At 44.6% G+C, this 12484-nt stretch overlaps 1 protein-coding gene across 1 annotated transcript in view; it reads right to left on the bottom strand.

Moving 5' to 3' along the window:
• Positions 1-11274, bottom strand: part of SMS (spermine synthase) — a 48256-nt gene extending 36982 nt beyond the window's left edge. Inside the window, exon 1 of the mRNA XM_056328980.1 lies at positions 11109-11274. Coding sequence (XP_056184955.1) covers positions 11109-11160 — 52 coding nt within the window. The 5' untranslated portion in view covers positions 11161-11274. The remainder of the gene's footprint in view (positions 1-11108) is intronic.
• Between the last annotated feature and the right edge of the window lie 1210 nt (positions 11275-12484).

Genomic DNA, 12484 nt, shown 5'->3' on the forward strand with positions numbered 1-12484 from the left:
AATCCACCTCATTGTGGATTTTAACCTGTACTTCCCCACTTCATCCATGAAGATATTATCAGAAACAGAGTTGAAAGCCCTACTAAAGTCTAAATAAACAGCAATCACTACTCCTGCCTCCTCCATCTAGCCATTATTTCAACCACAGAATGCTATCAGGCAAGTGAGGCATGATCTCCCCTTCACAAATCCATGTCAGCTACACCCAGTTTCTAGCCCTCAACAGGCCTGGAAATAGCTTCCAAAATTCACTCCATCACTTTCCCAGTTATTGATGTAAGTTGACTGGCCCTCAGTTCCCTGGATCTTCCTTCTTGCTCTTTTGAAGACTGGAGTTATACCGATTTTCTTTCGGTCTTAGATTCTTCACTCAGATGTGCGAAGAAAAACCCTGCAGGGTCACACATCTACAAGGAACAAGGAACCTAGTCCTGGGTAAAGAGCACCACACACCTTCCATAATCTACACCCACCTTCTACCCTCATGTTCCCCACATGTAGGGATCTCCCAAAGTTGACTTGTCTTCCCTCTGACACTTGCCATAACGAGGTCTGTGGAAACACAGATTCAGACAAAGGAATGCTGGAGGGAAGCTACTTCAACCTTCCCAAGACCACCTTTAAAAAGCTCAACTTTTTCTTGCAGTTTCAAATACACTACTGTAACTTTAGTAGTAATAGTGACCAAAGCAACAAACCATATACAGGGGCTTTCAGATGACACTAGCACACACGCATTTTCTAGGATGCCCATAGAGTAATGTATCACCTTTATAGAATAAGAAATACCTTGAATCTTTGTCCAAATCTCCAATCTTAATGTAAAGAGAACAGACCTACACAGCCTCTTTTCCCTAGTCCTTTATACAACAATAAAAATTCAAGTTCAGGCTACACAATCAGCAAGTCATTACTTAAAATGCTAAGTGAGAACTCAGCTAAAAGCAGCTGTATGAACAACGAACAGGAATGGTTTTGCTTCAACTTCTGCAAGCAGTGCAAAGCACGTGTATTAAACAAAAACATAACTCCGACATGCAGGCTCATAAATCACCTTTTTCCCCCGCTTCCTCCTCTGAGCTCTGATAAAAAGAGATTCAGTGCTTTCACAAAAGCAGGGTAAGATTCCCTAGTCACCTTTAAGGGAAAACTCTACATAAAACTAAGTTTTGAGCAACTATAGGTTTATCAGCTCCATCCACTCCCGTAATGGAAAAAATACAGTAACATAGTTACTCCTTCAACCTTCCTCTACTCAATTCGTCAAACTAGGACAACAAAAAATTTAATTTACTGTATATATAAAACCAGAAGTGATCTTTTATATTGAATATCCCATGTTGTTTTGTGAATCTGAAGCTCCCGATTTTTTCTGTAAACTCAGCCTCAATAAAAATACATTCCAGTATCAGTGAGGTTTAAGTCTTATGTTTCCTTGAAGCATGAACAGTAAAATTCTTGATACTGGATTACAACATTAAAAACAACTATTACCAAATTGCAGAAAAATGGTACTGTAACATATCAAAGTACCACCAGTAAGCACATACAGAGTAAGAATAATCTTATCAGCCATGACCTGTAAGGTATCTCACAATTTGAAATTCAACACATGAGAACAGCAGGTTTGGCTCCACATTCAAATGGAAGTGATGTGTCAGAACACTTCCACTGGCAGCATTTAAAAGGCAATACTCCATTTCCACCTAGTCATTAAGACAAAAGCTTCTTTTTGAAAAGGTTAAATTGTGAACTTCTGCTAGAAGGACAGATAATGCAGTCACAATAATTTAGTATTTCAATACATGCAATCACAAAACACCACAACATGGAGTTTAATTAATTGGCAAGAGCAGAACATCAGGTTTACTGGACTATGTCACAGCACTCTCACTATCTCAGTTTGCCATGACTTTTCAGTCAAACACGTAATTTAAATAAGGAAGTAAAGAATGCTAGCAAGGTTGGGTAGTTTTATGCCTCATCACATATGATCTCTGGTACAAATGCTTTATTAGAGACAAGAATCCTTGATACAAGGAGCTTTTCTTGCTCTAACATTACTTTTGCTGCACATCAAACCTGCAGCAGAAGCTGAGCAACCGTTAATGTAAAAGGGATTCAAGTATGCAACTATCTTTGTCATTCTTTCTTTAAATGAATGCTACATTCCTAACAGCATTGGTCATTCGACATCTATTTTATGGATTGGTGTTAATACATGCTTTTCAGTGCTTTTGGAATACATCATGGGCATGCACCCAGGTAGAGGATACAGCAGGGGAAACACCAGAGTAAAGGGGCAGAATGAAGAAACCAAGAAACAAAGATTTTACTAGTAGCACAAAACACTCTTCAATTTTACTTTTCTCCCCTTAACAGGATAGCTTCAGGTGAGCCGAACTGCAAAGCATCAAAATAAAACTATGTTCTCATGCTTTAATATAGTCACTCAGCCGATGTAAGTGTTACCAAACAAATCATTTTGCTTGATTAAAGCAAGCACACTGCACATTGGAAATTAGGTAGACTAGCAAGTCTTTTCAAGCACAAATGAAGATGCACCACTGCAACATACATTTTAAAGAACCAGAAGAAAGCATTTGCTACTAATTTAGAGCTCATTTACACATGAAGACTAACTTAAGATTTCATGTTGTTAACAGGAAAGTACTACATTAATAAAATTTAGTCAGGGAGCATTTTTTTTCCTGTCAGCCCACAGACTGACTTCCCCAATAAATATATTTTTGACTTCTGGGATATCATCAGAGCCTTAACTGAAGGCAGAAAGATTTACATCCTCAACTGGTCAGTAGGATTTATCCATCTGGGTGAACTGTTACACCCAAACTTGTGCACAGATTATTTTAAGTCATGCAGACCAATTCAAAGGCTTAAAATAAATCAGTTAAGTGAAGCAGCTCAGCTTTGTTATTAAACTTTCATTACACGTAGCAGTAAATGCATCTACTAGTCTCCAAAATTCTGCCACCCAGAATCTCTACCCACTCATTAGATGAGCAACACCAGCCAGAGTTCAGAAGGACAGGAGGTATCAATGCCCTCTGCATTATGCCATGGTTCTTGCAGAGATTCCTGTAGGAGCCAGGATGCATTGTCCACAGAAGTCTCTCTCAAGATAGGTACCAGTGCAAAGATACAAGCACAATCAAACACAGACACTGACCTACAGGAGAGCTCAATTATTATAAGCATCATTATTAAAATACCCAGAGACAGGAAAATAAACCTTTCGCTCTAACAGTGGCTGACTACAGCAGAGCCAGCAAAGTCAAGTTTGTAGCATGTATGAATGTGAAACTACTTGAAAGGAAAGAATTAAAACAAAGGATCACCTTCCATAATCTACCTTGATTTTATTCACTTAAGTTTTTGATTATCATCTGACATGACAAAGCAGTTAGTGTTTCCAGTGCTCTATTTCCCACTTTTCCTGGCTTGGTTACTGCACAAGTACAGGGCTTGTGGATTCATCAGCATCCAAAGGCTCACTCTTGACAACTCCTGCATCACAACACACTTAGTGAAGTTTAAAAAGAGCCCACCACAGGAACCTATAAAGGGGTTGTTTTTGTTGTTTGGGGTTTTTTTTGTTTCGTCCCGTCCCGTCCCCCCCCCCCCCCCCCCCCCGTTAGCTTTTGGCAAAACTTTTAGAAGCCCCTCATTGCTGCTGAAAGTACTTGAGGCTATTTTCAGCTGGCTTTTAGAGGAATGTTTTCCAGTTAGGTAGGGCAAGTCCTACAAGAACATTCCACAAGACAAAAAAAAAAGTTTAAGACACCAAACATGCCGAATTCCTACAGCCAGGACAACTCTGAAGAAGAAACTATTTAAGTACTGCCCCTTCAAAAACAAAGCCAGAGAAAGAAGTAACGAACTGCCCAATTGCTATACCTTTCCTATTGATCACATGCAGAGCTAAAGAATGTTTAAGCCTCCCCCATTCACTTTGACATTTATGATTTATTTCTGTATTTTGATGAAATATATGCTTCAGGAGTACTTCTACACCTGGCATCTAATTGCAGCTACTTGTAACGTGATATCCTATTACAATTAACAACAACTTTAATTCTGGTGATCTGTTCTGCACCGTTTCCAAAGTCCTGACACTCTGCTAGCTCTAGAAGAAAAAACATTTATAGGCCTCCACAAGTTAACAGTGGCTGGCATTTCTGTACACCACATTAGTTTAAAAAGTTTAACTTTTTTCTTTCCCCAGTCGCCACTTTACCCTGTAAGAGTCTTACAGGTTTTTCTATTTCATAGAAATCTACTGTTCGAAACCACACTTACTTCTCTAGAGACAGACATGAAATATTTGTAACATTCTTCTGGACAGCCCACAAACAGTATTCTTTTACAATTTAAATATCTAGGTCTCACAATAGACTATTCCAGATTTGCTGCTTGGTCAAGTTTAATTTTGCTATTGAAAGACAGCATTTCACTAAACTTCTTGCAACACTTCATCGCAACAGTTTATCCGAGCTGATCAGTAGGTGAAGAGGTAAGCCAAAGGCATTTGCAAAACAACATTCTCAAACATAAGTTTGGCATACCACCTTTACAGAGTATTTATGCCCTGAGAAAACTTATTTTGTGATACATAGCTTGAGCTTTAACATCAACAAATGTTTCAATGCCTCAGCTCCACTAACTTCATTTGACTCTCAGTAATACATAAACTGAAGTCTATCAGCTGGCATACAAAGATTGTTCACATTTTAAACAGTACAACCTGCTGAAACGTCTGTAGCCCTTCCATCCAGAAAAGCAGTAAATGTGAAAACGTACTTGGGAACAGCTAATACCAGCTCTCCTGTTCACTTACATCTCTCAAGCCACTTTCATCACCTGGTACCAGACCACCTTCTAGAAATATATTAAGCAAAGCAGTTAGTACATGTCATATACACTTTTATTCTCCTTCCAATGATTTTGCTATTAAAAAGGCATGGTCAGTGACATGTACCTGAAATAAAAAATATTGATGTTTCAAAAGCAGCCTGTATGTCCTATAGAAGTTTGTTCCACAGCTTCAAACCAGACCATAATGGAAAACACCTCCCATGTTGTTAACCTTCACCTTTGCAGGTGACAGCTCCTTCATGTCTGAGCAAGCAGCCATTCAGTACTAGACATCATTCTGGAGAATCAGATCATGACATTCTCAGAGTTCCATTCATAAAGCATTTTAATCTTCAAAACTAGAAACCAACAAAAGCAGGGAATGAGTTCACGGAAGTTCTTACTGCTAAAAATGGAAAGCTATTAATTCCTGTATTAATGCCTCCTGACAAGCCTCATTTGTGTTCCGACACAAAGCAGGCCAGTTCTTAGTCCAGGCCTGCCAGAACTAGACTACGGAGACCTGCAGGGTTCAGCTCAAAACAGCTCAGCCAAGAGCACAGGCTGAGCCCACACCGCTGGCACAGGCTGCTAAAGGAACACAACTAAACCAGACCTATTCCTGAACCACAGCTGCAAGCTAGCTGCAAACTTTAGCCAAGGTTGATAATGAAGTTGCAAGCTCCAGTGGCATTTGAGTCTTGTTTAATCTTTATTTACATGGTCTTCACATACAGATCAAGTCGGCAAACATTCTGGTAACATACCATAAAAGAAGAGATAAGCCTATCATCCACATGTCACCACTGTAATCAGATGTTTCAGCACTTCAGACAGCCCAATACTTGACAGAACCAGTTAAACTGAGCTACAAGGCTCAGAGATGCCATTCCCCCACAATGTGTTTTTACCGCTGACTGCAGCCAGCTCCAGTCATAGAAGCTGAACCTGCCTCATAAGAAAAATAAAGCCCTAGCATCACTAGTACATTAGGCCAAAACACCAATTACAGAGACTAGTAATTTTAAAATAACTCTATGTACAGCCAAGTGCTCCAAGGTTTTATTAATGAGTTTTTAATTTATAATTTTAGAAACTACCGAATATTTAGTATTAGTTGGAGCCTTTCTCCTTCACAAACAAGAATGACCAACCCATGGAAAAACTCTGGAAGCAACATCAAATTTTCAGTGCCAGTCACCTCTTCCTGCTTTCTCTGCCATTTCCAAACTTAGTGCAGGATGAACCACGACTCAACAGCTACAACTGCCGATTATCTGCTTATTAAGCTAAACCAGCACCAATTTCAAATTGTCTTTACTACAGCAGGATACAGCTCACATGAGCAGCTGAACTCATGTACAATTTTCAAAGGTAGAAATTCAGGCAGAGGTTTCAGAGATGGCAGACAGGAAGAGCCAGTACAGCACTCCTCACTGTCATTTAATTCTCTTAAACACTCCTGTTTCTGGGAGACTGTCCTGTCCAAAAAGCATTTTTTTAATTAGTCCTTGAAAGTTAAGAAACTCAACTACAAGGCTCCAAAGGGATGCAGAAATAAACAAAGCCTTGTCAACTCTTTCCCCTCCCCAAAAGCTTAAATCAGCACTGTCAGGAAGCAGCACATAAAATTACCGTCCTGCTCTATGAAAAGTATTAAGGCTTCCAATCAAAACAAAGACAAGAATCAAAATATTAGCATAACTGCATGCAGTTCAAATATTTAACAATTTGATAGCCTAAGTAAAAGCTTCAAACACTGAAAGAACATTTTGTGGAATAACTTATATCTTATAATCAACATTGTTTCAGAACACAACACGTATGAAAGCTATGACCTTTCAAGGACGTCAAACACTGGAATATACCATGCAGTATTATTAAATGACTGGGGGGGGGGGAAGAGGATTGAGGGTTGTTTAAATCTTTATACCCAACTGCATACTAAAGCGTCACCTGACAGCATTCCTGTAGACTTAAAAACAAGGCAAGATTTAAGATACAGGACTGCCAGTAGAGCTAATGGCACTTTCTTACATTGTAATGGATACTTCAGCTGAGACATTTTATATATTTTAATTAACTTGTAAAGTAGGTAGTGCCTCCCCTAAAAAAAACTCCAAAAGTACTATTTTGTAAATTTTGACTCCAGTAAGTGCAGTTATGCAGCGAAACACTAACCAAAGTAAAATACTTTTTCAAGTCTAATTCCATATACACAATTCCAGTTAGTTTTCTTTCACACAATCTGTTGTTAAAGAATCTCTTAAAATATTGTCTGCATCCAACAGCAATTAGACATAAGTACGATAGCGATTAGCCATTTTTTATTTACAAATATCCCTACTGATGACAGGCTTAATTTTCTCACCACAGTTTTCTCTACACAGTCTCAGAATTGAGTACTGGACCCTGCAGACAGAAACAAAGCCACTGACAGGGCCAAAAGAAAAGGCTCAGCCCACAAGAGATCATTCTAGTTCCTATCTCCATGAAAATACTCATTATGAAGAAAAACAGATCTTGCACACAGACATCCACTTACCCTTTTCCTTAAAAACCCAAGCATTGCCTTACCTGCACTACAGCCCTGGCATTCCCAGTGCATGTCAATTCACACAACAATGTCATACAAATTTAGTTCAGTAACTGCCAGCTCAGGTGCTGCTTTCCTCCACCAGCTCACCCATCTGTGCCCTGGACTCAAGTGTTGCCAGCACAACTGTCTGTGCAGCTGTATTATGAACTATATAATCCCCCCACAGCAATAAACCCAAACAGTGAACTTGAAGACAGTTAAAACTAATTTTCCAACAAGTTCTTACCTTTTCAAAGCAGTTTTCTGAAGCCAGTAAAAAAACAAATCTCAAAGTCTCCATATTTTCATGTCATTAGTCCAGAAGTGAAAGACATGACTAAAGCCTTTATGTCCCAATGAAGGAAGCCAAGTGATAGGTATTCATTTTCATAAATGTTAGAGCACTTTTGTATTTTAGGATCATAAGCACTACGCTGGTTTGCCTGCTTAAGTTTTCTTCTGGTTTTGAGAGCCACAGATGCTTCTGCTCAAAGGATTGAGCTCTATAGTTGCTACTTCGACCAGTTCTTGATGAGACTATCACAGGAAGTCAGGCTGTGTTATCCAGTTATCAAAGATTCAACCCTGCTTTTATCTAACTACCTATTATTATTTTTAAAAACTGGTGGGATGCATTATTATACATCTAGTTCAAAAGACAGGCAAAAAGGCTTTTCTTTTTACTAAATTTGGAGATTTTTTAGTACATTAAACAATTTGAGAAGTTTGAAGAAAACTAAAAGCTTTTGTAGAAATATGCGACTTCATCTCATGCAGCCCCATTTCCAAGACACTGTTGTGTTTCCCATCCCCCCCCCCCCCCCAACCCAACATAAAAGGACTCGTTTTCTCCTCTAACTCCCCACATCCACGTTTTCATTAACATTGCTGGCATCTCTCAGTAGCTCCAACCATCAACCTTACAGAAGTGATGATGGTAAACACTAGGAAAATATCCATTATTCTAGTTACCATTCTCAAGATCCTTGTTGAGTACACACTTGAATCCTGAAGAATGTAACATGCACCACAGTCCAGTATCACAAGAGAATTAGGCTGCCTGAAGAACAGAGAGCTGCTATTGAAGCGTTTTGGCACATGTCAAGTCAGCCAGCCAGCGGGAATGATTGAATCTACATCATTGTGCAGCACAAGCATATGCTAGCTAATATAGCTGCACAAGATTAACACATGACAAAATGCCACCTTCCTAACGCAGAGTTGTGTCCTCCAGATCCAACAGACGTCTAAAGACAGCCTTCCTCCCTTACTCCACAAAAGCCTCAGAAGCCTTCATCCTCAGTCAAGCCACACACAGAGCACATGAGAAACCGATCCCAGAAAAATGCTAACACCTCACAAGCACTATCCTACCCTTTATAGTCATGTTCAATCATGACACTGGACAATAACAGTGAAGCCTTCCTTCCCTTCAGGATAAGGACAACATTTAACCACTGTGTAAATATGAACATTGAGAACCATTTCAAAATTATTTCATCAGCCATATATAACTCATATATAAGCAGATTCTTATGCCATTCCATGGCATTCCAGATCATTCAGAAGTTTTATTGTCTACATACAGTAAAAGCCTCAGCTAGTTGATGATCCATGATTCAGCATTAAGCTTGAACTCCTTTAACACAAGCTACAAATGTATATTCACAATTTTTTCCTCCATATACAACCCTTTATGCTTTGGGCCATAAGCACTAGACAAGAAGAAAAACTCCACATGAAAAGTACAAGCCAACTTCAGAGCTGCCACGGGTGGAAGAAAGTTCTTCACATCTCACTAGAGATGTCTATCGTGCTGAAACATATAAAAGAACGAACAAAGGTTTCTTCCCTGCTTCAATCTACACAGCAACACTTCTACAGTTGGTCTATCCCCCCCACCCTCATCTAGGCATATTCATCTTGACTGGAAGAAGACCCAAATGTTGTCTTCAAAAGTAAAGGGAAATGCAATAGCAAACCTACCTGAAAGCAAGACAACATTTCATATCATTACCACGCTCCCTATTTAAATAATGGCATAGTTTTTGTATCAAGAGCAGCCAATTAACTTAGGTGCATTGAAAATAAGTCTAAGTTCTACTCTTTTCCCTTGTAATTCTGACCCTTCCACAGATGCCAGTTATGGATGTAATCCTTGAACACGTGATAGTTCAGGGAACTAAACGGGCAAAGAGGTAATTGTGTGGGCTAAGTGGCATCCACAAAAATTGCTTTTAGACTGATTTAGCTTCCCAATTCCGCTCATGCTAGGTTAGACAAGCACAAGGTGCAAGGAAAATGGCAGTGCCATCTCATTTACCATTAAGTGACCATTAGAGTGGCCAAATTGCCCTGTAAAAGATGTCTCTGTAAAAATGGAAACTGCAAGACTTTTACCATGAAACACAGCAGCTATGGCACACTGTTTGGAACCAACTTCACTAACACCTCCCCCTTCTCTGTTCCTGGCTCACCAAAGTGCAAACACAGCAACGCCACGAAAGGCATAGCACGCAGCAAAGCCCCTGGGGTCGGGAACCTCTCTCTCAAATCAAGCTAATGATAGATTTTTATCTGTAGATGTGGGGAACTGCCTTCACAACTCCCTCCAAAAGGGGGAAATGAAGAGAGAGGGGGCCGGCCCAGTGGGTCAGCCCCCCGGGCACGCCGGCCGCAGGAAGGGCCTGTCCCAGGGGGGAGCGGGGCGGGAGCGCCAGCCCGAGCGGGGCCCTGCTCGGCGCTCACCGGCCTCGCCACCCGGCTTTAACGCACACACCCCCCCCACTCCCCGCCCCCAGTTAAACCCTTTCACCCATCTTGGCCGTTGAGAAACGTGGTGCTCTCCTCGCGTTCTGGCTCGAACATGCCCCCTACAGATAACCGAGTACAGCGCTGAAACAGCCAGTGGCTCATCCCGCGTTTCACCGCTAATCACTTCCTTCGCGATTTCGCGACGAGGCTGGGGGCACACCGAAGTGACAAGGCACGCAGGCACCGCGCCCGCGCCCCGCTCCGCGCGAGGTACCGGCCCGTTCCATCGCCCCCGTCCGAGGCGCGGTGCAAGGGCCGCGCTGACCGGAGCGCCGAGCCGAGGCGGGCTTCGCGGGGCGCCCCAGCCCGGCTGCTCGACAACGGCCAGGCCCGCCCTCCCCCCGGGCCCGCGGCGCGGCAACCACCGCTTCCCCCTGCCGCCGGCGGAGAAAGCCCGCCCTGGCGGCCGGCCGGCCGGAGCCCGCCGCGGTGACCGGCCGGGGCACCTGCGCGACACCCCCCCCCCCGGCCCCGCACCGCCGCCTCGCCCCGAGCCGGGCTGCCCCAGCGCGGGGGGGGCCGCTCCACGGCGGGCTCAGGGCTAGGAGGCCGCAGCGGGCCGCCCGCCTACCGGGGGCAGGGGCGGCAGCACGGAGGCCCCGGGCAGCGCGGGGCCACCTGCCCGCCTACAGGGGCGAGCACCGGGGGGGACCCACGGCCGGGGACGGGCGCCAGAGGGAGGCCCGGCAGAGGGGGCGGCCGCGCGGGGCCTGGCGGGCCGGCGGCCGCGCCGCTTCCTCGGCGGCGGCGGGGGCGAGGGGAGGCGGGGCGCGACTGGGGCGGGGGGGCACACAGGACGCGCCCCCTCCCTCTCTCTCCTCTCCCCCGCGGCGGCGGTTACCTGTGGCGCCGAGCAGGAAGTCCAGGGTGCTGTGCCGCGCTGCTGCTGCCATAGTGAGGTAGAGCCCTGTGCCATGCCTGGAGGAGGCGGCGGCGGCGCGGGGAGTGCGGCGGAGGAGCCTATATGCGCGCGGGGGCTGCAGCGGCGCCGCGGGGGTGGGCGCGCGCCGCGCGGGGCGGGGCGGGGCGGGACAATGGCGGCGGGGCGGAGGGCAGCGGCCGCTGGCGGCCGGCGGGAGCGGGAGCGGGAGCGGGGCGGCGGGTGCGGGGGGAGGGGTGCAGTGTGACGGGTGTTTGGCTGCGGGGCCCGGGGCCGGCCTGGCGCGGCGGGAGCGCCGCGGGGCGGGGATCGTGGCCGTCCCTCCTGATGGCTGCGGCGCCTCAGCGCGGCCGTTGGTGCCGGCGGCTCCCGGGCCGCCAGCTCCCACCTCAGGGCCCCGCGGCTGGGGCTGCTCTGCGGCCGGAGAACGCCCTGCTGAGCCCAGGTAGCTTTAGGATGCAGTGCCCGCCGCCAGCCGCCGGTGAAACCCTCAGCGGTGTCGCAGCGCCGAGGCCGCGGGTCAGCGTCCAGCAGCCACGGTGGCCTCAGCTCGGGGCCGCGGAGCAGCCGCAGTTGTCGGTCACTCGCTGCCCTTGCTGGCCATGGGGCTGCCTCTTTTCCCTTGGCTTCACAGGGACCGTCACCAGAGAATCTTTAGATCCTTTTATTTAACTTCATTTTTTCTTTTCTAAAAGATAACTGTAAAAGACCATGCTGAAGCCACAAACAACGTAAGCCATGTGTAGTTACAAACCCAGAACAATGCCATCTAGAAGTAGTTAATAGCAGGACTACTGTTCAACTTCGTCAAGTTACTGCAAGTTTTGCCAGCTCTTGGTTCCTTTCATTTCTTTGCAGGACTGAGGTCGAATTTGCACAACACCACAGCATCGGTGATTTCATGGGATTCCACGTTTAAAGGTTTACAAGTATACATTATTGCATACGCGAATGCACTACTGTGCTTATTTCTGTATGTTACAATAATGTTTTTTCAGCGCAAGCTTACAGTATTCCTGTTTTGAACACTATAGTTCCACACATGCATCCAGAGCAAAGCAAACACATTCACTGGTGACATAGATCAGAAGAGGCACAGACGACTGCAAGTCTGTAATAACTACGTTTTTGTCAGCTGGTGTTCATTTAACACAGCCGATTCATAAGAGGCTTTTTTTTTTTTTAATGATTAATTAGCTAAAATACAGGGCTTTGCAGATTCCCATTCAACATATTTGATCCAATCCTGGATGTTACAGAGGATTACATAGTCCTGTGTGGGTGGATTGGATATCCTTCTTGCTGTTTTACCAGGAATTCTGCTTTTTTTGAGTGGC

The sequence above is a fragment of the Falco biarmicus genome, chromosome 2, assembly GCF_023638135.1.
Source record: "Falco biarmicus isolate bFalBia1 chromosome 2, bFalBia1.pri, whole genome shotgun sequence".
NCBI lineage: Eukaryota > Metazoa > Chordata > Aves > Falconiformes > Falconidae > Falco > Falco biarmicus.